This window comes from Aegilops tauschii, chromosome 5, assembly GCF_002575655.3.
Source record: "Aegilops tauschii subsp. strangulata cultivar AL8/78 chromosome 5, Aet v6.0, whole genome shotgun sequence".
In the NCBI taxonomy this organism is placed as follows: Eukaryota; Viridiplantae; Streptophyta; class Magnoliopsida; order Poales; family Poaceae; genus Aegilops; species Aegilops tauschii.
In genome coordinates, this window is record NC_053039.3 from 304142575 (window position 1) to 304170094 (window position 27520).

At 44.0% G+C, this 27520-nt stretch overlaps 2 protein-coding genes across 4 annotated transcripts; both read right to left on the bottom strand.

Annotated features, from left to right (window-relative positions):
* Positions 1–18450: 18450 nt before the first annotated feature.
* On the bottom strand, positions 18451–24305 carry LOC109767200 (E3 ubiquitin-protein ligase At1g63170). Of its 3 annotated transcripts, none has more exons than XM_020325963.4 (5): positions 24030–24305; positions 22630–23441; positions 21223–21357; positions 20853–21150; positions 18451–19005 (listed from the first exon to the last, which is right to left on the bottom strand). In XM_020325963.4, exons 2-5 carry the CDS (start codon positions 23199–23201, stop codon positions 18769–18771), a joined length of 1242 nt encoding a protein of 413 aa, XP_020181552.1. In that variant the 5' UTR covers positions 23202–23441; positions 24030–24305; the 3' UTR covers positions 18451–18768. The 3 variants fall into 3 exon arrangements, with proteins under 3 accessions (XP_020181552.1, XP_020181553.1, XP_073356361.1); XM_020325964.4 differs by having other exon boundaries at positions 22630–23436; positions 24030–24276; XM_073500260.1 differs by lacking the exon at positions 24030–24305 and having other exon boundaries at positions 22630–22901; positions 22943–23435.
* Positions 24306–26480: 2175 nt separating this feature from the next.
* On the bottom strand, positions 26481–27295 carry LOC109767202 (pathogenesis-related protein 1). Its single transcript, XM_020325965.4, has one exon. The coding sequence runs from the start codon at positions 27191–27193 to the stop codon at positions 26699–26701; it is 495 nt and encodes a 164-aa protein (XP_020181554.1). The 5' UTR covers positions 27194–27295; the 3' UTR covers positions 26481–26698.
* Positions 27296–27520: the final 225 nt, after the last annotated feature.

Sequence of the window (27520 nt, forward strand, 5' to 3'; positions counted from 1 at the left end):
ATATCCGTAGCTGGTACCATATAGGCCGGCGACTGATAAGGGACTAATCGGTGAATCAGACTTTTAACTGAATATATCCGCAACCCATTTTTCCTTAGGTTAACTAGGGTCATATGTAATATATCTGAGGCTACATAGCAGCATGCACTGTACTTAATGTCTAAATATGCAATCCTAGGCTACATAGCAATAAGGAAGAGTGTTACATTAATGTTCTAATGATGTCTAGATATACGTAGAAGAGCAGCAGCAACAACAGCAACAACACAACCCTGTTTGGATACTCGACTTAGCTAGAGGTTAGAGTTAGTTTCTAGCTCATTACTAACCCTGAACTAACTCCATCCAAAGAGTTGTTTGGATGGCAGGGTTAGATTGACAATAAATGCACTAGGAGAACTAGCTCCAATTAGCACCTCTTGGGTTGGATACTAGTTTTTTTGGGTGGGTTATAGATGCAACTAGCTCAAACTAGCTCTCATGTTTAGATATACTTTAGGCTATTTGAGCCCGAACTAGCTCAAACTAACTATAACCCATGGATACAGCAGCAGATAATTTTTAAGAATGAACTAAACTCCTTCCGGCCCATAATATAAGATGTTAATTCATATAATATGTGAGTATATGGGATGTTATAAGATACTCCCTCCATTCCTAAATATTTGTCTTTTTAGAGATTTCAAATGGACTACCACATATGGATGTATATAGACATATTATAAAAGAGTGTTGTACTACATCATTGTGCAATTGTTGTTTAGCTTCTAAAATTAACTTGGTGCTTTTAGATACATATGTCATTGGTAAAGATCCGTGTTTCGACCCTTTCTGCGTATGGGGCAATGAGATATCGATGAACCAGCATCAAGTGAGGAAGCTAAAGATTGTTAGTAAAATGGGTCCAAAGATGGCAATTAAACTATTTGTTTACACTTTATCCAAGACAACAGCGAACTGCGGGATGGTAAGTAAGAACTCTGCAGCCTTCTTTTTACTGCCCATAATGAGTTGTGTTAGATGACAATGTCTGAAATCTTATTCCTTTGCAGTGGTTGCCAAAGCAGTTTACTCAAGATTACCTCAAACTACATGATTGGTGGACATGCAAAGGTTAAAGTATTTCTACCAGAACACGATGATTATCTAGATGTTTTCATGAAGACCATGAAGGATGGGCGGTCGGCCATCACAAGGGGTTGGACTAGAGTCGTGCATGCCTTCTGCATGGAGGAGGGCACAATATGGGCATTCTGCTTCACCTTGTTCAGCAACCAAAATATATTTCACCTCTTTCTTTACCGTCTTTAATAGTACAAGTATACAACTGTGGTTCATCATTCTTTATTTGGTTCTTATGTAATTCTTGAACATATGTACCTATGAATCGAATAATGCATTGGTTGTTTGAACCTGATGGATATGAATAAAGTTGTAGCATACATTCAAATTCAAATCCAAATCTGGTACAATTTGGAAAAGCAACAATTAAATTATGGTGAAATTATGCTCTCCAGGTTGTTACGCCACACACAGTAGGTAAAACACAAACATTTGCGATATGCACCACAATCCGAGACGGTTCACAGAGAGGAAACGTGTGCAAGCATGCACACAGTTGTCGTTTGCAAAGCGTGTGCGATGTCAGACAATATCACAAACGATGCGGGCAAACTAAATGTTTGTGTTAGTTGCCTTATCATACATGATTCGCAACCATGAATTGTTTCTGATGAAGCATGCATTGTAAACGTTGCACCACAGAATAGCGTGTGCGATAGTTGTCGTGTACGACGATGTTACGATGGTCTGATGTTTCGTAATCCTGTCCGACACTCGTACGACGATTAGCTAATCTTCTTAATGGTGAACCGTTTGTGATGGGCCGCGCATCATACACGTTCTATAATAGTGAACCGTTTGTGATGGGCCTGTTGGAAATATGCCCTAGAGGCAATAATAAAATGGTTATTATTATATTTCCTTGTTCATGATAATTGTCTATTGTTCATGCTATAATTGTGTTATCCGGAAATCGTAATACATGTGTGAATACATAGACCACAACATGTCCCTAGTGAGCCTCTAGTTGACTAGCTCGTTGATCAACAGATAGTCATGGTTTCCTGACTATGGACATTGGATGTCATTGATAACGGGATCACATCATTAGGAGAATGATGTGATGGACAAGACCCAATCCTAAGCATAGCACAAAGATCGTGTAGTTCATTTGCTAGAGCTTTTCCAATGTCAAGTATCATTTCCTTAGACCATGGGATCGTGTAACTCCCGGATGCCGTAGGAGTGCTTTGGGTGTACCAAACGTCACAACGTAACTGGGTGACTATAAAGGTGCACTACGGGTATCTCCGAAAGTGTCTGTTGGGTTGGCACGGATCGAGACTGGGATTTGTCACTCCGTATGACAGAGAGGTATCTCTAGGCCCACTCGGTAATGCATCATCATAATGAGCTCAATGTGACCAAGTGTTTGGTCACGGGATCATGCATTATGGTACGAGTCAAGTGACTTGCCGGTAATGAGATTGAACAAGGTATTGGGATACCGATGATCGAATCTCGGGCAAGTAACATACCGATTGACAAAGGGAATTGTATACGGGATTGATTGAATCCTCGACATCGTGGTTCATCCGATGAGATCATCATGGAACATGTGGGAGCCAACATGGGTATCCGGATCCCGCTATTGGTTATTGACCGGAGAGTCGTCTCGGTCATGTCTGCATGTCTCCCGAACCGGTAGGGTCTACACACTTAAGGTTCGGTGACGCTAGGGTTGTAGAGATACTAGTATGCGGTTAACCGAAAGATGTTCAGAGTCCCGGATGAGATCCCGGACATCACGAGGAGTTCCGGAATGGTCCGGAGGTAAAGATTTATATATGGGAAGTCCTATTTTGGCCACCGGAAAATGTTCGGGATTTTTCGGTATTGTACCGGGAAGGTTCTAGAAGGTTCCGAAGTGGGGCCCACCTGCATGGGGGGACCCACATGAACGTGGGTAGTGGGGGCAAGGCCCCACACCACTGGTCAAGACGCACCAAGATCCCACCTTAGAAGGAATAAGATCATATCCCGAAGGGATAAGATCAAGATCCCTAAAAAAGGGGGATAACAATCGGTGGGGAAGGGAAATGATGGGATTTCTTTCCCCCACCTTTGCCAACGCCCCAATGGACTTGGAGGGCAAGAAACCAGCCCCCTCCACCCCTATATATAGTGGGGAGGCGCATGGGAGCAGCACCCCAAGCCCCTGGCGCCTCCCTCTCCCTCCCGTGACACCTCTCCCTCTCGCTGAGCTTGGCGAAGCCCTGCCGAGATCCCCGCTGCTTCCACCACCACGCCGTCGTGCTGCTGGATATCCATCAACCTCTCCCTCCCCTTGCTGGATCAAGAAGGAGGAGACGTCTTCCCCAACCGTACGTGTGTTGAACGCGGAGGTGCCGTCCGTTCGGCGCTCGGTCATCGGTGATTTGGATCACGACGAGTACGACTCCATCAACCCCGTTCACTTGAATGCTTATGCTCGCGATCTACAAGGGTATGTAGATGCACTCTTTTCCCTCTCGTTTCTAGAAGATTCCATAGATTGTTCTTGGTGATGCGTAGAAATTTGTTTAATTTCTGCAACGATCTCCAACAGTGGCATCATGAGCTAGGTCTATGCGTAGTTTCTATGCACGAGTAGAACACAAACTTGTTGTGGGTGTAGATGTTGTCAATTTTATTGCCACTACTAGTCTTATCTTGTTTCGGCGGCATCATGGGATGAAGCGGCCCGGACCGACCTTACACGTACGCTTACGTGAGACAGGTTCCACCGACTGACATGCACTAGTTGCATAAGGTGGCTAGCGGGTGTCTGTCTCTCCCACTTTAGTCGGATCGGATTCGATGAAAAGGGTCCTTATGAAGGGTAAATAGAAATTGGCATATCACGTTGTGGTTTTACGTAGGTAAGAAACGTTCTTGCTAGAAACCTATAGAAGCCACGTAAAAACATGCAACAACAATTAGAGGACATCTAACTTGTTTTTGCAGCATATGCCTTGTGATGTGATATGGCCAAAAGGATGTGATGAATGAAATATATGTGATGTATGAGATTGATCATGTTCTTGTAATAGGAATCACGACTTGCATGTCGATGAGTATGACAACCGGCAGGAGCCATAGGAGTTGTCTTTATTTTTGTATGACCTGCGTGTCATTCAATAACGCCATGTAAATTACTTTACTTTATTGCTAAACACGTTAGCCATAGAAGTAGAAGTAATCGTTGGCGTGACGACTTCATGAAGACACGATGACGGAGATCATGATGATGGAGATCATGGTGTCATGCCGGTGACGAAGATGATCATGGCGCCCCGAAGATGGAGATCAAAGGAGCAATATGATACTGGCCATATCATGTCACTATTTGATTGCATGTGATGTTTATCATGTTTTACATCTTATTTGCTTAGAAGGACGGTAGCATAAATAAGATGATCCCTCGCTAAAATTTCAAGAAAGTGTTCCCCCTAACTGTGCACCGTTGCGAAGGTTCGTTGTTCCGAAGCACCACGTGATGATCGGGTGTGATAGGTTCTAACGTTCGCATACAACGGGTGTAAGCCAGATTTACACACGCAATACACTTAGGTTGACTTGACGAGCCTAGCATGTACAGACATGGCCTCGGAACACAAGAGACCGAAAGGTCGAACATGAGTCGTATAGAAGATACGATCAACATGAAGATGTTCACCGATGTTGACTAGTCCGTCTCACGTGATGATCGGACACGGCCTAGTTGACTCGGATCATGTTTCACTTAGATGACTAGAGGGATGTCTATCTGAGTGGGAGTTCATTGAATAATTTGATTACTCCCTCGTTCTGATGTTATGAACGCTTGGCAGCAGCGTGCTGATGATTACTCCCTCGTTCAGTGCGGCATGCTTTACAGCTTAGAACCGGGGCTCCAAAAGCGTTTTGAGCAACACGGAGCATATGAGATGTTCAAAGAGCTGAAAATGGTTTTCCAAGCTCATGCCCGGGTCGAGAGATATGAAGTCTCCGACAAGTTCTTCAGTTGTAAGATGGAGGAAAATAGTTCTGTCAGTGAGCACATACTCAAAATGTCTGGGTTACACAACCGCCTGACTCAGCTGGGAGTTAATCTCCCGGATGACGCGGTCATTGACAGAATCCTTCAGTCGCTTCCACCGAGCTACAAGAGCTTTGTGATGAACTTCAACATGCAGGGGATGGAAAAGACCATTCCTGAGGTATATTCAATGCTGAAATCAGCGGAGGTGGAGATCAAAAAGGAACATCAAGTGTTGATGGTGAATAAAACCACTAAGTTCAAGAAAGGCAAGGGTAAGAAGAACTTCAAGAAGGACGGCAAGGGAGTTGCCGCGCCCGGTAAGCCAGTTGCCGGGAAGAAGCCAAAGAATGGACCCAAGCCTGAGACTGAGTGCTTTTATTGCAAGGGAAGTGGTCACTGGAAGCGGAACTGCCCCAAGTACTTAGCGGACAAGAAGGCCGGCAACACCAAAGGTATATGTGATATACATGTTATTGATGTGTACCTTACCAGCACTCGTAGTAGCTCCTGGGTATTTGATACCGGTGCGGTTGCTCATATTTGTAACTCAAAGCAGGAGCTGCGGAATAAACAGAGACTGGCAAAGGACAAGGTGACGATGCGCGTCGGGAATGGTTCCAAGGTCGATGTGACCGCCGTCGGCACGCTACCTCTACATTTACCTACGGGATTAGTTTTAAACCTCAATAATTGTTATTTAGTGCCAGCTTTGAGCATGAACATTGTATCAGGATCTCGTTTAATTCGAGATGGCTACTCATTTAAATCCGAGAATAATGGTTGTTCTATTTATATGAGAGATATGTTTTATGGTCATGCCCCGCTGGTTAATGGTTTATTCTTAATGAATCTCGAATGTAGTGTTACACATACTCATAGTGTGAATACCAAAAGATGTAAGGTTGATAATGATAGTCCCACATACTTGTGGCACTGCCGTCTTGGTCACATTGGTGTCAAACGCATGAAGAAGCTCCATGCAGATGGACTTTTGGAGTCTCTTGATTACGAATCATTTGACACGTGCGAACCATGCCTCATGGGTAAGATGACCAAGACTCCGTTCTCCGAAACAATGGAGTGAGCAACCAACTTATTAGAAATCATACATACTGATGTGTGCGGTCCAATGAGTGTTGAGGCTCGCGGTGGCTATCGTTATGTTCTCACTCTCATTGATGACTTGAGTAGATATGGGTATGTCTACCTAATGAAACACAAGTCTGAGACCTTTGAAAAGTTCAAGGAATTTCAGAGTGAGGTTGAGAATCAAGGTGACAGAAAAATAAAATTCTTACGATCAGATCGTGGAGGGGAATATTTGAGTCACGAATTTGGCACACACTTAAGGAAATGTGGAATTGTTTCACAACTCACGCCGCCTGGAACACCTCAGCGAAATGGTGTGTCCGAACGTCGTAATCGCACTCTATTGGATATGGTGCGATCTATGATGTCTCTTACCGATCTACCGCTCTCATTTTGGGGCTATGCTTTAGAGACTGCCGCATTCACTTTAAATAGGGCTCCATCGAAATCCGTTGAGACGACACTGTATGAATTATGGTTTGGGAAGAAACCTAAGCTGTCGTTTCTAAAAGTTTGGGGATGCGATGCTTATGTCAAGAAACTTCAACCTGAAAAGCTCGAACCCAAGTCGGAAAAATGCGTCTTCATAGGATACCCTAAGGAAACCATTGGGTATACCTTCTACCTCAGATCCGAAGGCAAGATCTTTTTTGCCAAGAACGGGTCCTTTCTGGAGAAAGAGTTTCTCTCGAAAGAAGTGAGTGGGAGGAAAGTGGAACTTGATGAGGTGATAGTCACCCCTTCCGAACCGGAAAGTAGCGCAGCGCGGGAAGATGTTCCTGTGGTGCCTGCACCGACTGGGGAGGAAGTTAATGATGATGATCATGAAGCTTCAGATCAAGTTACTGCTGAACTTCGTAGGTCCACAAGGACACGTTCCGCACCAGAGTGGTACGGCAACCCTGTCATGGAAATCATGTTGTTAGACAATGGTGAACCTTCGAACTATGAAGAAGCGATGGCGGGCCCGGATTCCAACAAATGGCTTGAAGCCATGCAATCCGAGATAGGATCCATGTATGAAAATGAAGTATGGACTTTGACTGACTTGCCCGATGATCGGCGAGCCATAGAAAATAAATGGATCTTTAAGAAGAAGACAGACGCGGATGGTAATGTGACCATCTATAAGGCTCGACTTGTCGCTAAGGGTTATCGACAAGTTCAAGGGGTTGACTACGATGAGACTTTCTCACCCGTAGCGAAGCTGAAGTCCGTCCGAATCATGTTAGCAATTGCCGCATTCTATGATTATGAGATATGGCAAATGGACGTCAAAACGGCATTCCTTAACGGCTTTCTTAAGGAAGAATTGTATATGATGCAGGCGGAAGGTTTTGTCGATCCTAAGAATGCTAACAAGGTATGCAAGCTCCAGTGCTCCATCTATGGGCTGGTGCAAGCATCTCGGAGTTGGAACATTCGATTTGATGAGATGATCAAAGCGTTTGGGTTTACACAGACTTATGGAGAAGCCTGTGTTTACAAGAAAGTGAGTGGGAGCTCTGTAGCATTTCTCATATTATATGTGGATGACATACTATTGATGGGAAATGATATAGAATTCTTGGAAAGTATAAAGGCCTACTTGAATAAGTGTTTTTCAATGAAGGACCTTGGAGAAGCTGCTTATATATTAGGCATCAAGATCTATAGAGATAGATCAAGACACCTCATTGGTCTTTCACAAAGTACGTACCTTGACAAGATATTGAAGAAGTTCAATATGGATCAGTCCAAGAAGGGGTTCTTGCCTGTATTGCAAGGTGTGCAATTGAGCACGGCTCAATGCCCGACCACGGCAGAAGATAGAGAAAAGATGAGTGTCATCCCCTATGCCTCGGCCATAGGGTCTATTATGTATGCCATGCTGTGTACCAGACCTGATGTAAACCTTGCCGTAAGTTTGGTAGGAAGGTACCAAAGTAATCCCGGCATGGAACACTGGACAGCGGTCAAGAATATCCTGAAGTACCTGAAGAGGACTAAGGATATGTTTCTCGTTTATGGAGGTGACGAAGAGCTCGTCGTAAAGGGTTACGTCGATGCTAGCTTCGACACAGATCTGGATGACTCTAAGTCACAAACCGGATACGTGTATATTTTGAATGGTGGGGCAGTAAGCTGGTGCAGTTGCAAGCAGAGCGTTGTGGCGGGATCTACATGTGAAGCGGAATACATGGCGGCCTCAGAGGCAGCACAAGAAGCAATCTGGGTGAAGGAGTTCATTACCGACCTAGGAGTTATTCCCAATGCGTCGGGCCCGATGACTCTCTTCTATGACAACACTGGAGCTATTGCCCTTGCCAAGGAGCCCAGGTTTCATAGGAAGACCAGGCATATCAAGCGTCGCTTCAACTCCATTCGTGGAAGTGTTCAAAATGGAGACATAGATATTTGTAAAGTACATACGGACCTGAATGTAGCAGATCCGTTGACTAAACCTCTCCCTAGAGCAAAACATGACCAACACCAGAACTCTATGGGTGTTCGATTCATCACAATGTAACTAGATTATTGACTCTAGTGCAAGTGGGAGACTGTTGGAAATATGCCCTAGAGGCAATAATAAAATGGTTATTATTATATTTCCTTGTTCATGATAATTGTCTATTGTTCATGCTATAATTGTGTTATCCGGAAATCGTAATACATGTGTGAATACATAGACCACAACATGTCCCTAGTGAGCCTCTAGTTGACTAGCTCGTTGATCAACAGATAGTCATGGTTTCCTGACTATGGACATTGGATGTCATTGATAACGGGATCACATCATTAGGAGAATGATGTGATGGACAAGACCCAATCCTAAGCATAGCACAAAGATCGTGTAGTTCGTTTGCTAGAGCTTTTCCAATGTCAAGTATCATCTCCTTAGTCCATGAGATCGTGTAACTCCCGGATGCCGTAGGAGTGCTTTGGGTGTACCAAACGTCACAACGTAACTGGGTGACTATAAAGGTGCACTACGGGTATCTCCGAAAGTGTCTGTTGGGTTGGCACGGATCGAGACTGGGATTTGTCACTCCGTATGACGGAGAGGTATCTCTGGGCCCACTCGGTAATGCATCATCATAATGAGCTCAATGTGACCAAGTGTTTGGTCACGGGATCATGCATTACGGTACGAGTAAAGTGACTTGCCGGTAACGAGATTGAACAAGGTATTGGGATACCGACGATCAAATCTCGGGCAAGTAACGTACGGATTGACAAAGGGAATTGTATACGGGATTGATTGAATCCTCGACATCGTGGTTCATCCGATGAGATCATCGTGGAACATGTGGGAGCCAACATGGGTATCCGGATCCCGCTGTTGGTTATTGACCGGAGAGTCGTCTCGGTCATGTCTGCATGTCTCCCGAACCGGTAGGGTCTACACACTTAAGGTTCGGTGACGCTAGGGTTGTAGAGATACTAGTATGCAGTTAACCGAAAGATGTTCAGAGTCCCGGATGAGATCCCGGACATCACGAGGAGTTCCGGAATGGTCCGGAGGTAAAGATTTATATATGGGAAGTCCTATTTTGGCCACCGGAAAATGTTCGGGATTTTTCGGTATTGTACCGGGAAGGTTCTAGAAGGTTCCGAAGTGGGGCCCACCTGCATGGGGGGACCCACATGAACGTGGGTAGTGGGGGCAAGGCCCCACACCACTGGTCAAGACGCACCAAGATCCCACCTTAGAAGGAATAAGATCATATCCCGAAGGGATAAGATCAAGATCCCTAAAAAAGGGGGATAACAATCGGTGGGGAAGGGAAATGATGGGATTTCTTTCCCCCACCTTTGCCAACGCCCCAATGGACTTGGAGGGCAAGAAACCAGCCCCCTCCACCCCTATATATAGTGGGGAGGCGCATGGGAGCAGCACCCCAAGCCCCTGGCGCCTCCCTCTCCCTCCCGTGACACCTCTCCCTCTCGCTGAGCTTGGCGAAGCCCTGCCGAGATCCCCGCTGCTTCCACCACCACGCCGTCGTGCTGCTGGATCTCCATCAACCTCTCCCTCCCCTTGCTGTATCAAGAAGGAGGAGACGTCTTCCCCAACCGTACGTGTGTTGAACGCGGAGGTACCGTCCGTTCGGCGCTCGGTCATCGGTGATTTGGATCACGACGAGTACGACTCCATCAACCCCGTTCACTTGAACGCTTCCGCTCGCGATCTACAATGGTATGTAGATGCACTCTTTTCCCTCTCGTTGCTAGAAGACTCCATAGATTGTTCTTGGTGATGCATAGAATTTTTTTAATTTTTGCAACGATCTCCAACAGGGCCGCGCATCATAAACGTAGCACCACAGAATACCGACTGTGATGGCAATGCGAGCAGAAATGAGTAGGAGTACTGTAGGGGCCCTATCCCTGACGGTTTCTGGGTCGTGTGGGAAGGACCCCCCTTATCGCCCACACTCACTTGGCGACTGTTCCAAATGTCGTCGCAGAAAGGGGTTTTAAACCGTTTGTTTAGAACCGACACGCACCAGTGGCATCTGAGTACTTATTCTTCTGCTAGTTGTTCGTGACTTACGAAATTCCTCACCTTGAATTTCCTTAGTGACGAATTTGTAAAAATCGCCTATTTACCCCCCTCTAGTCGATACAACGCACTTTCAGGTGTTAGAATCATTACAATGTAATCTAGATTATTGACTCTAGTGCAAGTGGGAGACTGAAGGAAATATGCCCCATAGGCAATAATAAAGTTGTTATTTTATATTTCCTTATTCATTGCTAAATGTTTATTATTCATGCTATAATTGTATTAACCGGAAACTTGATACATGTGTGGATACATAGACAAAACACCGTGTCCCGAGTAAGCCTCTACTAGACTAGCTCGTTAATCAAAGATGGTTAAGTTTCCTAACCATTGACATGTGTTATAATTTGATGAACGGGATCACATCATTAGGAGAATGATGTGATGGAAAAGACCCATCCGTTAGCTTAGCATATTGATCGTTCAGTTTTATTGCCATAGCTTTCTTCATGTCATATACATATTCCTTTGACTATGAGATTATGCAACTCCCGGATACCGGAGGAATACCTTGTGTGCTATCAAACATCACAATGTAACTGGTTGATTATAAAGATGCTCTACAGGTATATCCGAAGGTGTTTGTTGGGTTGGCATAGATCGAGATTAGGATTTGTCACTCCGAGTATCGGAGAGGTATCTCTGGGCCCTCTCGGTAATACCCATCATAAGAAGCCTTGCAAGCAAAGTGACTAATGAGTTAGTTGCGGGATGATGTATTACGGAACGAGTAAAGACTCTTGCTGGTAACGAGATTGAACTAGGTATGAAGATACCGACGATCGAATCTCAGGCAAGTAACATACCGATGACAAAGGGAATAACGTATGTTATCATTAGGATTCGACCGATAAAGATCTTCGTAGAATATGTAGGAGCCAATATGAGCATCCAGGTTCCGCTATTGGTTATTGACCGGAGAGGTGTCTCGGTCATGTCTACATAGTTCTCGAACCCGTAGGGTCCGCATGCTTAATGTTTGATGACGATTTTATATTATATGAGTTATGTGATTTGGTGACCGAATATTGTTTGGAGTCCCGGATGAGATCACGGACATGACGAGGAGTCTCGAAATGGCCGAGAGGTAAAGATTGATATATAGGACGATAGTATTCGGACATCGGAAGTTTTCCGGGGGTACCGGGTACATATCGGGTCACGGAAGGGGTTCCGGGCACCCCCCCCCCCCCCCCCGGCAAACTATATGGGCCTAATGGGCCAAGAGGGGAAACTCAGCAGCCAGCAGGGGCTGCTACGCCCCCCATATGGGCCACACCAGAGGGAAAGGGAAAGAGGGGAAGAGAGAAGGAAGGGGAGGGATTCAGCCTCCCCCTTCCTTCCCTCCTCCCTCCTCTTTCCTTCCCCCTCCGGTGAATATGGAAGGGAGGGGGCGAATTGGACAAGGCCCCCAAGTAGGATTCTCCTACTTGGGGTGCCCCATGGTTGTCCCCTCCCCCTCCCACCTATATATACGTGGGGAGGGGGCGCCTAGAAAACACACCAACAATTGTTAGCCGTGTGCGGCACCCCCTCCACAGTTTACACCTCCGGTCATATCTTTGTAGTGCTTAGGCGAAGCCCTGGGCGGATCACTTCACCATCACCGTCACCACGTTGTCGTGCTGACGGAACTCTTCCTCGACACTTTGCTGGATCAAGAGTTCGAGGGACGTCATCGAGCTGAACGTGTGCAGAACTCGGAGGTGACGTACGTTCGGTGCTTGATCGATCAGAACGAGGAGAAGTTCGACTACATCAACCGTGTTTTCAAACGCTTCCGCTTTCGGTCTACGAGGGTACGTGGACACACTCTTCCCCTCTCGTTGCTATGCATCTCCTAGATAGATCTTGCGTGAGCGTAGGAATGTTTTTGAAATTGCATGCTATGTTTCCCAACACCTCTCTGGTCAATAACCAATAGCGGAACCTGGATGCCCATATTGGCTCCTACATATTCTACAAAGATCTTTATCTGTCGAACCGTTATGACAGCATACGTAATTCCCTTTGTCCATCGGTATGTTACTTGCCTGAGATTCGATCATCGGTATCTCTATACCTAGTTCAATCTCGTTACCGGCAAGTCTCTTTACTCGTTCTAATACATCACCTCGTGACTAACTCCTTAGTCATTTGCTCGCAAGCTTATGATGTGTATTACCGAGAGGGCCCAGAGATACCTCTCTGATACTCGGAGTGACAAATCCTAATCTTGAACTATGACAACTCAACAAACACCTTCGAAGATACCTGTAGAGCATCTTTATGATCACCTAGTTACGTTGTGACGTTTAATAGCACACAAGGTATTCCTCCGATATCCGGGAATTGCATAATCTCATAGTCGAAGGAATATGTATTTGACATGAAGAAAGCAATAGCAATAAACTGAACGATCATTATGCTAAGCTAACGGATGGGTATTGTCCATCACATCATTCTCCTAATGATGTGATCCCGTTATCAAATGAAAACACATGTTTATGGTTAGGAAACCTTAACCATCTTTGATCAACGAGCTAGTCTAGTAGAGGCTTACTAGGGATACAGTATTTGTTTATGTATTCACACATGTATTTAAGTTTTCGATCAATACAATTCTAGCATGAATAATAAACCTTTATCATGAATAAGGAAATATAATATAGAATAACAACTTTATTATTGCCTCTAGGGCATATTTCCTTTAGGCTCCCCTTGACCTCTTAAAAATCCATGTGTGCTCGGCTTCAAGCATACCCAGGGCTTTGACAGGTGTGTGACTTCCTGATCTGATCCTTGGAATCTTCATGCCTCGTGTGGTGCCCGGCGAGCTCGTGTGCTTATAGCCAGGGGTCTACAGCTCTTGTCGTGTCCGGGCTTGAGGTCGCGGGACCCTTGTTCCCGTGCCTTCCGGAAACATCCCTGGGACAGATAAAGGACGAGGCTGGAGCCCTATAGTTGGGTGAGGCTATGCTTTGCCATGGGTTGTTGAAAAGACTCTTTGCTTAGGGCCCAGGTCCAAACTGCGTGATAGTGATAGGTTTGCACCTTTCCCGTAAGCCAACACTCCACGTGTTGCTCCTCGTTCGGTGTAGTCTTCAGGAGTCGTGCCGCCACTTCGCTTCACACCCACGCCTTTATGAACCGAGGGAGGTAAGCACAAATAGAGCATCTCCATCTTATGATCTATCACCATCAGTGGAAGAGAACATATCCGGAGCGGCCATGAGGAGTGGAAGTGGTGCGGCAGTCAGTCGTGGGAATGCCTCGGTGGATGAATCTGCAAGTCTCCAGCCTCTTCCAAACGAGATGTTTGTTCTATCCAGGGGACCGGGGAGCTGGCCTTCCACGACCACCTTCAATCATTTGCAAGGTTTTAGTTACCCAGGGATTTCTTCCTGAGCGGCACGATCTCTCATGGCTCGCCGTGCAATCATCGGACAAGTTTCTGAGGCCTTTGAACTGGAACCTGGTCGTCCATACATCCATCATCTGTAGCGGCATGTCTCTCCCGCTACATCGCTTCGTTCGGGTGATCCTTACCTGCTATGGCTTCCACCTCCACCATGTCACACCGAATGGGCATCTACATCTTGCCTGCTTCATCACTCTATGCGAGTGCTTTCTTGGAACAACCCAGCATTTTGGCCTCGTGCGTTATTTCTTCTAAGTAATACCGCATAAGGAGAATGACAAGTTATCGGATTGTGACAGAGTAGTTACTCAACCTCACCCGAGCTCATGGTACTTTGAGCTTCCGATGTCATGGATGACGGAGTCGTGGTAGTGAGACTAGTTTTACGCCCCGGATCTTCCAAAGCCCTACAAGGAGACGGGCTTGCCTACCTTTACCAATGAACCACCACAGGAACTACAACCTTGGAGCTCGGTGACCAAACTCTCAATGGAGAACGCGAAGTTGGTGGAGGTTTTCCAGCTCAAGGACGTCGGGCTTACAGGTATGCAGATTCTAAAGACGTGGTTGATGAGTGATATTTTTACGCTCATCACAACGTTGTTAATCCAGGTAATCTTGGAAATCCTGAGAAAACACTCTGATATTGTTACTAATGACTACTGAACGTGAGAGATCATGAAATCCTTTGTCTAATTTGTTTCCATAGGAAAAGAAGCCAAACAGAAAGATACATCTTCATTTCAAAGAACAAGGAAAAGGGAAATGGGAGGAAGGAAATTGGAGGTGCAGCAAGGCTACAAGAGCACAAGACGACATGTGGTACGAGCGCATGCGCTCGTATCAGCTACTGCTCCGACAGGTCCACCCAAAGAACATTTATAAAGGGCCCCATACCAGAATCACAAAGGAAGAGCACAAAATATCGAGGAGAGCGTCCAGAACACCACACAAGCCATCTTCCAACCCTAGCCACCGCCATTTCACATCTCATCACCATAGCCACCGCCATCACAATCACCACAACACCTCCCTTCCAAGTCAGTCATACTTCTAATCGTGTATCACATCCGGCAACCATTGTAAGACATATTATCAATAAAGTATTCATCTTTATGTCTTCTCCGGTGATTTCTTCTAGCGATCCGATCGTCATGTGTGAGTAATTCGGTAAGGCAATGGGTTGAGTCATAGCCTTGCAACCCTATGTATTTGTATGAGGGGTCGGTGTAATGACTTTGAATAATGAACGTCATGTATGTCTCCGATTGGTGGAGTTATCTCTTGTCTCTTCCTTGTTCTTCGACCCTGCAGGTACCTAGGATCTTGGAGTTCGATCAATGAGGTGGTTAGGAGTAGGGAGGATAGGAAACGCTATTATGAACACCAATTACATGAAGGTTTAGTACGGTAGCGGAAAAATAGAATTCAAGATTGGACCAATGGGGAGAAAAGAAAGGACCGTAAGGCTTTGTCACAAATTCAACTCCATTTGCATAATAATATTTTGCAAGAAGTTTTGAGCGAGAAAACAGCCGCCGCTCTATGGTAAAGCTGGAAGGGATTGGCATGACAAAATATTTCACTAGCAAGATGCATCTGAAGCAAAAAATTATTCCTGCACATGTTACTCGAGGGAGGTAATGTTTTGAATCATATTTTAGAATTTAAAGAGATTATATCCGATCTAGCTGCAATGGATGTTAAGTATGACGAGGAAGATACGCCTTTAATGTTACTATGTTCACTGTCAAGTTCTTATACCAATTTTAGGGACACCATATTATACAGTCGTGATACTCTCATGCTTAATGAAGTTTATGAAGCTTTGAACTCTAAGGAGAAGATGAAACTAGTGGTGCCTCATGATGGTTCAAGTTTATCCCAAGCTGGGGGATTACATGTTCGTGGCAGGACCAAATAGAAGAACTCGCATAATGAAAACAAAGGCAAAAAGTAAGAACGGCTACAGGGATTTCAAAGAATTCTGATTGTTATGTTGCTAACCTTGGGCATATGCGCCTTGGACATATGAGTGAACTTGGTTTGGCAGAGTTAACTAAGAGAGGTCTTCTTGATGGATATGGAACTGGAAATTTGAAATTTTGTGAGCATTGTTTTTTTGCAAGTATAAGAGGGTGAAGTTCAACACTTCTAAATTCTAGTACCGTGTTGGACTAGCCGTAGTACAAACGGTGTCGGGCGCTGCGTTGACGTCGACGCATACAAGTACAACTCGTTTACTTGTCCTCCAAGAACTTCTATGTATTGCCTCTCATATATACCTCATATAGTCGCATCTAAAGGCGGCTAAGAGCTTTGTTCACGATACATCACGAGGCCGAAGAAGACTTTGACACCCAAGGACTTGGTGTATCTTTCAATTTCAATTAAGAGTTTCTATGTACGGATTTGTGCTACTTAATATATACTCCCTCTAGAGTATAAGAGCGTTTAGATCATTACTTTAGTGATCTAAATGCTCATATATTTTTTTACAGAGGAAGTATATTTTTTGTCTTTCAAAAAATAATAAAATCTCAAACACCCAAAATAGACCATACAACGTAATAATAATTAAATGAAGTAACCAGTCATCAGGAAAACGCCGCTGGTGTCGCAATCCACATTGTGGCCACCAGTCTCCCAGAGCACACAGCCCCTGGTATCTTTGGAAATAGACGAGATCACGAGAGGGAAATATTCGGTCCTGGCCTGGCGAGCTGCCACCCACCCTGCACGAGGGATTTCCAAAGCTAGGCCAGCAGGAGGATGCCAACATTCCATGAAACTTCTCCATGACATCGACGTCTTCGCATCAGACAAAAAGTTTCCCTGCATAAACATCTCTCGTGTTTCTTAAACTAATCAGTCATCAGGAAAAACGAGCTAACCGCAATGACAACAGCTGGAATAGGAGGGTTGTTCTCTGGCTTGGACTGCAGACATTCCGGCCTTGAATTATTGTGAGCATATGTGCAGCTGCCGGCTATATGCAACATGCCACCCAGTACATGTACACATGCATGGGAGGGGCAGCTGTAAGTCGCCACCTGCTTTTTGTGCTTGCTGAACGATGGCTTTGACTATCTAAAATGTTGGCATCTGCCTCCAGAACATGCTTACCTTACATCATCTAGAGTTTCAAAGAAAAGAAAAACAGGCTGATAAAATAATGTGAGGATGGTACCAGAAACTGAGGGCCACTAGGGTTATAAAAACACCGTAATATGAAAAACATGGGAATATGGTATCATGACATTTGGAATTGTGAGACTGAAAACACTAGATGCAGTAGCGGAAGTTGTTTGGTTGCATCACGGGAAAACCATAAGAACTTTTTATAGATATTGAGCGCATGTCATGCTTGTCAAGATAAAAGGGAATTTTCCAATCAATCTAATGGAATTGTAGAACCTTCTTTGCTTCGCAGGATCTGAAGAACATGGGAACATGAAAAATGTAGGAATAGACATCCTGACATTTGGAATTGTACATGAACCAGGAAAAACACCTGAACTTTCTATTGAGATATGACACCTAAACTTGCTAGAAAATTCTATGGAATCGTGGTGTTGGAGAACAGTTAAGAGGAATTTTGGAGGGGTTACTCCTTTGAATCAAATGGACTCTAGAAAAACCTCCTGTGGGTTGGAATCCTACAAAATTGATTTAAAATTCGTTTGAACCAAAGAAGCCATAGTGTAGGAAAACAATCCACACAACTTTTGGAGAATTATTTTCCTTTGAAATAAATGGATTCAAAAATTCCGAGTGGATCGGAATCCTACAAAAAATTCTTTGCACCAAAGGGCATGCTGATTCCATACCTCTCCCTCCAGGCCTCAGCATCTTTTTCACCGCTGCTTTTACACAGGTTTTCGGTTATTCAACTTCTTCTCATACATGACAAAAACATCATTTTGCCTGAAGCAAACGTATATGTTCATGGAAACTTGTCTCCATCAATTTCTCAAATGTATCGGCCACAATAGGTTTGTAGGAAAGAAAACATTGTACACCCTCCTATCCAAAAAAAGTGTCATGGTTTTAGTTCATCTTAGATCGGAGGGAGTAGCAAATATAGCATCTCCAAAGCAACAAAAAAGTTAAGACTGGTGCTGCCTATTTGATGCATGGTGCCAACCAGTGGCGGAGCTAGCCAGAATCTACTGTAAAATATGAGTGTTTGGGGGGCCAAAAGCTAAAAAAGTTTTCATTCAAGCCCTCACAATTTTTTTCCCTTCATTATTAAACAAATACCAAGCACAATGATAGCACACAACAGAATGCCCTCAAAGTTATCATTCTTCCTTCGACGAAATATATCATCCTTCCCTGCGCTCAGAAGTGAACTTCGTCTCTTTATTTACAAGCTCGACGTCAAATGATAAATCGGAATATAACATCACCTCCACTATACCACAAACATGCCATTACAAGCATCAGGTCTCCACTTGCTGTCATCCGTTTGGTGAACCAAGCCTAACAGTCCGACAGAAAGCAGTTTACTGCTTTCCTTGAGAATCAGCACACTGAATCCCATGAGCAACACTAGGCATACAACAAACAACAAAGCAAGCATATATTGGAGCAAAGGGACGTGTTCTATACACTAAATCTTGAGCTAGCTACACCTCTTCCTGCCATCCTATCAACACGGCGGCGGCCAAAGGGCAATCCAAAGAATGATCGAACCACGCCTCCAATCTCTGTCTTGCAGAGTGGGCATACTGCATTTATCTTGAGCCATTTATCGACACATTGCACATGAAACAAATGGTTGCAAGGAAGCTCACGGAGCTCATCGTCATCTCCGTACTTAGTAAGGCAGATGCAGCAAACCTGCACCAATATTAGAAACTTTGACAGTTATAACTTGTAAATCATGCTGAGAAAGAGCAAATGTGTCCCATATGAGTGTATTAGAAACTGATATGGTAAGGTATTTGGAGAACTTGGGGGATAGCAATTTGGCCTACACCTAGCTAGAATTTCTTTTGAAAAAAAATAGCAAAGCACTTCAAAAAATTATGATTTTTTTTTACAACGAGCATGTGTGTTTGAACCACATGCACATTATCATGAACAAATAATATGTGTAGAGCTCTGCGCGAAATCAGACAGAGTGGTGGGCCCCAGCTTACTACATGCAGGATGTTCCTTGCTGATGCTCTAAGAGGGGACATGCTGTTGAATAAGGAGACAACTTGTGAGTCATGCTGAGAAAGAGAGCAAATGTACCCCAGATCATTGGCGGACCTAGAGGGTGTGCCGGGTGTGCCGTGGCACACCCAGCATTTTGCAGATTTCTTTCACTACATGTCATCTTCTTCTGATTTTGTTGGTTTTACAGTACTAGAACTCAGTCACCTGAAGCTGTACACGTGCATTTAAACCTAGCAAACCATAGAAGTAGCTTGACTGAATTTTCTACTAGCAGCACTACGTGTGTGTCCAGCCAAGACTCCAGTATATACATGAGCCCGGTAGAAGCTAGCTAGACCAATTCCATCGATCAACTCGACGGAAACTCTAGCGGCAACTCGCGTAGATTGCAAACAGAAAAAGAAAAAAGAACTCTTCTATCTACCACGTTATTTTTTGAGACAACTTCGATCTACCACGTCATATTCTCAACGCTGACCCACAAATTTTCTCCTGCATCCGTTCACAGACAAAGAGGATTAGTAATATTATGTCCATTTTGTTGAGAACATGAGGTCAAAATAAAGAAGGCTGCAGCTGAAGGGCAAACCGAAGTTATTCTTGTGTATCTTTCATGTACGACTATTTGTATTGTAATTTCGCAAATTTGAAATTATTTTTCTGAAACATAATATTGCGAAACTTGATTGAGCTTTTTTTAATTGATTGAGCTATTTGTGTTATTCTTTTGCCATATATGATATGACACTTAGATTAGGCAGATTTTTTTAAAGTGTGCACACCCTTCATTTTTTTCCTGGGTCCGCCACTGCCCCAGATGGTGAACATTGGAAATCGATATGGTAGAGTATATGGAGAGCTAGGCCATGATTTAGTATTGGCCAGATTGCAAAGAGTGGACACACTAACAGATACTCCCTCCGTCCCAAAATAAGCGTCACTGATTTAGAATCAGCGACACTTATTTTGGGACGGAGGGGGTAGTAATCTAGCCACGTGGAGTACATATTGAATAAGGAGATATCAATGCATGGAAGAGGAGTTCACATGCTAGCAAGAAAACTAGAATGATTTGAAGGTTCATGAGAAGAATATGTGGATATAGTAATACAGAGAAAAGTGTTCCTTGAAACCAAGAATATCTGTCAAAAGCACTTGAGATCAATCTGTGCTACACATTGACAATAAAAATTATATTTTGATGAATTGTCTGGTGAAGTAGTGCACAAATATCATTAAAAACAATACCATCTATTGATAAATATTCTAAAGTAAGGTACACACAATAAATGTTGCAGCATAACACTGAATTGTTTGGTGAAGTAGTTCACAAATATCACGAAAAACAATACCATCTGTTGATAAATATTCTAAAGTAAGGTACACATAATAAATGTTGCAGCATAACACTTGTGTTGAATGAAGCTATCGTTCCTAAATCATGGAGCATATGAAGCTCAATAGCAAATCCTTCAAGTATTTGTTGAATATCATAACACAGGAAAAGGATGCAGAATACTCACAGCATCTTCAGCAGAAACAACCCTTTCCTTCTTAGTTCCTGGGCCCAGGATGCCACCCTCGCTAAGATTCTCGGAGCTCGAAGCATGATCAAGCACCCAGTTTTTGCTTCGTTTTGGTTTAAATTTGTAGGTTGGCAATGCATCGATTAGCTCTTGAGTAGCTCCTCTACTTTGACCCAAATCCTCTTGGAGGCGCAAAACGGAAATTAAGCATGGAAAGCAGCAGCATATCGCTGCACACATGATGAACGGAATGGCATACCCAACACAACTAAGTGCAAGGAACGCTAAACATAGCCTATAAAGGGGCAGCAAAATCAGTTGAGAGTTCAACAAAAATAATGGAATAAACACAGAGCAGTGCAATTACCTATACATATTTGGAGCGTCCTGAGCATCTGATGAAGTGCCACGCCCACCAAAAAGCCACACATTGCCAACAACAAACCATATAGCAAAGAAACAGTCTACAGCTGTCTTGGAATGATAAGCCAATATGCTAGGCCTATAAAACATAATCACATCAAATAACAGCATTCATTCACTTCAAATTTAACATACAACCAAGTACTATAAGACCCCACATCACCAGGTTCTACAAGTTACTAACCAAATAAGAATACTTTAGACAAGAGTAAAGTAGCACCAGTTTAACTCTAGTTAAAGAGGATATGTTATGAACTTATGATCCACATAGCTGCATACTTCTGTAAAGCACAACACAGAAGGGACCATCATCAAACCAGTCTAGTCAGACAAGTGAAGCAGGCATGGTAATATTATGCTATGGCATAGGGAATTGCCCTAGTCCGTAGAGCAAATTTCTACTATGTCTTCCTATACTTCCATAAGAAATAAGCAAATGAAAAAGAAAATGAGGATATATGATAACTAATTTGTAGAATATTTCCTGTTATAGCTATATTTCTAGTTCTTTTTTGGTGAGGCTTTATGTGGTAGTTATATGCTAAAAGATATGAACGCATAATAATCTGCTGTGCCACTATATTCTTTAACTTTGAGGTGATGTGGCACACTAAGATTGACACTGGACTTGTCGTTCGAGTGGCATACACTAGTAATTACATTGGTCCATATCAAGTAAAGATATCAGCAAGATTTTGCTCAAAAAAGTGAACAGTTCTACAACTATTTGCCATGTGGAATAAAAAACCTATGAAGTTCTCCTTTCCAAATTCACAAATCGTGGAAAGCCATCAAAAGGTGTTTCTTTTGCTGAGTTCTTAGGGCTGACAGGCTTACTGGCAAACCGAAAAAAGAACATATCTTTGAGAGATAAGCATAGAAAGGGAGAAGTTCTGAAAAGAAGACGTTGAAATCTTTTCATAAAACACTCATGTCCTGATTAATTGCTGTGGTAGCTTTATACAATGATACTGTAGAATAAAACTGCACATATATTATCTTATCTCTACAAAAACTGATAATTGCATTTGCTTATTTTAAAGGTTTTGCTTAAGCTTTTATAATTTTTATTTAACTCTTATCTCAGGTTTGTTTTCACACTGTACATTTTTATATACCTACTACATAATTTTAATAAACAAGTGTAAGACCATACAAAACTAAACTAATTGTGTGATGCTCTAAAGGTTGCAATTTCATTCAACTTAACCATTAACTTCTTCCTTTCACCATTTCAGATTTCTGGAAAACACATATAAAACCATAAGGAGTGTGACTGCATAGAAGGATTCCTCAAGATGTAGAAGCTTAGGGAACTCAAAATCAAAATTAACACGGAGTTAAATATCACCTTGGACAAGCAATTGTGATACACCCAAGATGCAAGACAGTACCACCGGTACGCTGATTGCGTCCTTCTGATGAAGATGAAGTCAAAGTAGGATAAGTTGTAGGTGGCTGTTCAGGTTCTTCCTCCGAAGGTCTGTTTCGATGGACATAGCGCCAATATACAAGAGGAAGACTTGCAGTGCAGCCAACTGTATAACCAATTATCCATGCAACTAAAGGGGCATGAGGAAGTTCATGTCTTGACAAGATGAGGATGACAATAGCAGCTGTAATCTGTGCTACATACATGACAAATTCAAACGAGATCCATAAACCAGAATTCCAAAGACTTGTTCCACGACCATAGAAACTATCTCTTCTAGGAAATGATAAATTTCTGGAGCTGTAAGCAGTTGGTGATGTTGATGCTGAAGACACTGGCGATGGCGTTCGTGTGCTTGTTGAAGGCCGATCTTCCTGATGTGGTTCATCCGTATCACTGTGCAGATCTTGATGACTGGTTGATGTTGATGCGGTTTCCCCATGTGCTACATTTATAACATGCTCGTGTGCATCGCAGTTAGCATGCTCCATCAATAACTTGAATTTGAATTTACAGATTTCCGGATTAGCTCTAATCACACAAGAGCAAGCGCATAGTCATCATGGGTAACCATATCTCATTCCCCATATTTTTTGACTAGGGGCTACAAAATGGCCGTGTTTTGGTGAAAATACAGCTGAGCAGAATATTGATTCTCAGTATAATCCACTGAATTTAGTTTGTCAATTAGGATAGCTTCAATTACTTCAAAGAAGATCCCAGTGCCTAGGCTACAAAATGAAAACAAAGAACCTGTCATAAACCTATTTCAATACATACACAAAGAATTGTAGACTTATAAGTGCATTAAGTAGGCAAAAGTATGAGCAGTGGAGGCCACTTGTGAGAACTATGAAGCAGTAAAGCGAAGCATATGAGGTATACAACGAGTCCGCATATAGCATTTGTTCAAGAATACTATCCTGTTTATTCCATTAGACAGGAATATCATGATGTTTTAACAAACCATGGGCATCAGTGCAACACATGAACGTTCCCTAAAAGTCAAAGAGCTTGATGGATTTCAATCTGCATCACAAGTCGAATTTTGTTTCCCCCAGCCATTTTTTGTACAGCTTGTTGAATAGGATAGTACGAAAGTATTGAGCAATATTTATTTTCTGAACAATTAATAAGGGCCTCGCTCTTTATTCCGAGACTGATATAATCCTATCACAGAATATCTACAATTCTGCTCAATATCACTCCTCTACAACGGGGGCGGATCAAGATGGCGTGCCGTGTGGGCGCACCGGCACATCCAAAAATTGTGAAGCTCGGTGCGATTTAACAAATTGCTAGGCGAAACAACGCCATACCTCAAAACCCAATCGCCTCTGGGACGGGGTGGAGGCAGCGGGAACGCGACGTCCCGGCGAGGGAGGACGGGGACGGCGATGGCGGCGGCGCGCGCGAGAGGCGGGGGTGGGGGCGGGGGGCGGGATTGAGGCGTCGGCGGCGACGCTGAGGTACGGCACGGCACGGCGGCAGCTGCAGCGCACGGTCGTCGACTATAGGAGAGAATTTCGCCACGCGGAAAGAGGGGGCAGAGCGGGGGTCCCTTTCGCGAGAGCGACTCAACCCATTTCCTCCCCTCATCCTCGGTGAATGGTGGATGTCCTGTGCGCTCTTCCGTGCTCCTGGTCCAGTGATCCGGAGAAAGGTGGAGGGTGTTGTCCGCCCGCAATAATTGGCTAGGGACGTGCTGGTCTATGGGGCTAGTTTGTGCAGGTGGAAAATGGTTCGGCGCTCGTCTTCGCGTGCCAAGAACGTGTCGGTCCGACCTCTGCTTTTGTTTTACTTCAATTTGCAGCCAAAAGTAAGAGCAGTCTAGCACAAGCACAATCGTCATGTATGCGGTCAACTTTTTTTTTAATCAGTACACAGGCGCTTATATATAGACGTATACATTCACCCTAATGAACGTATACATGCACACTCTATCTCTATGAGCACTTTCAAGATACTGAGCCAGTCACCATAAGCTGGGGATACCATTGTCCATCTAACCATCAACCGCATGATGGTTCGCATGTATGCGGTCGACCTATAGAATATGAAGTATAAGGCTACGAATAGCTGCAAGCAGATACAAAGTAACCATAATACAATTTTTTATATATATTTTTTCTTTTTTATTGAGTGCATCAACTCAATAATTGCACCATCAGTTTGAAAGACTACAACGATCTCATCTTTTGTCTCATTTCTGTCAATGTCCGTGAGACGGCTTTTTAAGGTGAGCAAACCCCGATATTACGCGATTCGTCTACTTAAATTGAATTGTATTAACATTGAACCGGCGTCATCTCATGTGCTCCCGGTCCGTTGTGATATCCGCTTATGCCTCCTTGTAGCGGAGCCAAATGACACCATTCCTCTAGAGCACCAACCTCTTTCTAGCGGTGACCTACTTAAATAATTCATCGGGGCAGATGGTTGACGCGTAAGCAGCATAGCGCTCATCTCATGTCTCCTTAACAATGAGACGACATATGGAGCAAGTGATGGCCAACATGAGCTGAGTGGGCGAGGCTCTCCTGTCCATATGGGATATGCTTGTAACCATGCTAAGCATCCCAATCCTAGACAACGGGATGTGTTTTGGCATAAGAATCATGTCACTCATTGAGGAGGGTGGAATCCTCCTATGCAGCCTCCTCTGCTTTGCCGCGATCCCACACCTTCTCATCAACGATACCGACGGCTTCCTCTATCACTTCTCTCCTCTTCTTACAGGAAAACTAAGTCTAGTTATGAGATAACATAAATGAGGATAAATTGGCATAGTCTCCGACCTCCTTCGCCCCTCCTTCTTTGGAAGCAGAATGATATTTGCCGAGTTAAGCCAATGGAAGCTTGATGTTTGGAGGCTACTGAACTAGTGGATCACTCTCATATCATCGTCACTAATTATGTGCCAACATTTCTTAGAAGCTCCCGGTGAAGCCGTCCGATCCCCGCGCCTTATCCCAGACATTGCCGTCCATGGTGGCCTTGACCTCCTCCTTGGTGATGTTGTCATCAATGCCATTGAAGGCAACCACTTTGAAATTAAGATTCTCCCGGTTAATGTCCCTTCGCCTAGGTGGACCCGTCCCAAGGCACTCTCAAAGTGATCGTGAATGATTTCCTCATTTATCTTATGATATTTAATCCAACCCGTTGTTTCTCTTTGAGCTGGTGGATGTGGTTCTTTATGCGTCTTGCATTGATAGGCGCATGGTGAGCTTCAAGATTTTATTACGAACAATTTTACGGTACTTGGTAATCCTCAAAGATGGGCAAAATTACCAATGAAATCTAACAATTCATCTAGGAGGGCAAAATTTAGTCCTTCTATATTTGTATTGCGGTATCTTTGCCTTAACCCTAATCAGTAGCCATTCACCAAACGACAAGTTCATGATCGATCGAGTTCGAAGGAGAATCCCCGCTCGACTAGAGATAAGGTTTTCAAGATTTTTATAAAACATGAGATTAGATTTTCCTTGTTGGGGGTAGAGAATTAAAACATTCTTTTGATCACTAGACTTAAATGAAAATAAATATATTTTTACCAAAGCACATTATAAATTATTTTTAATATTTCATTTTCAATATATGAAGGTATACAACCTTTTTATTTACCCCTAAACACATGGTACTCTGCTTGGATTTTTCAGGTGGTATATACTCCTATTTACTTGTGTTGTAGTCTTGTAGAGTACCAGTCAATAACTCAATATCAGCTAGAGATTAAACTAACTGTAATGAAAGGTTCATATATGTTTCAAGGTACCGTAAAAAGGCTCATTATTTATTGTAGTCCATGACGGAGAATACATACATAGCTTGTTACGGCATTCCTTTTATCTACTCGCCCAGCCCCTCTAGCTAGTTATACAGTAGATAGGATCATAGGAACGTGCATGAATCCTTGCATGGGTGCTGCCATGCAAGGAACGAGGGACTATTGGACTATGTATGTACTGCGAAGCGATCACAGTTAGTATGGTTTCTGTCCAACGACATTCCCGGCGGGCTCGTAGTTGCAGGTGATGAAGACGCCGCGGTTGTTGTTGCAGACGACGCGAGCGCAGCCGATGCTGGTCGAGGCGCGCCACACCACCTGCGTGTAGTGCCCGCACACCTTCCCGCCCGCGCAGGTGTTGGACCCGTAGTCGTAGTCCTTCTTCTCGTCCACCCACAGCTTCACCGCGTCCGCCGCCTTCCAGTCCGCGCCGGCCGACCCCCAGAAGATGTTCTCCCCGTAGGGCCCGCCGGAGTGCTGGAGCTTGCAGTCGTTGATCCTCTGGTTGGCGTAGCTCTGGGCGAACCCCTGCAGCTTCGTGCTCCAGCTCACCGCGCCCACACCGACGGCGGCGCGGGCGGCGTTGTGAGGTGAGAGGTAGTCCTGAGGCGAGTTCTGGGCTTGGGAAAGGTTAACCATGGCAGCCGCCATGGCTAGGGCGAGCAGAATGGCCAGCTTGGGCGTCTCCATTACTCCCTGGTTCGGTGTCTAGATGGTTTCTACTATGTGCCTGCACTATAGCTAGCTGCGTATGTGTAGGCTGTAGCTAGCTAGCTTTGCCTTGCTGGTGTACGTATAGCTTGGGTATAGAGGGGTTTTTATAGTGGATTTGTACGAGAAATTTCTACAGTTTGCGTGAAAAGTCTACCACCGTGGGGAGGAATTTTCTGACAGTGGCAAAGAATTCCACGAACAAGACATGCATGAGGCAACTCGGTCGAGTCAGCCATTTGTATCTTGTTACGAACGGTGATAGCCAGCCCATCCAACTCATGGTTAATCTACGCTCCTATCCAC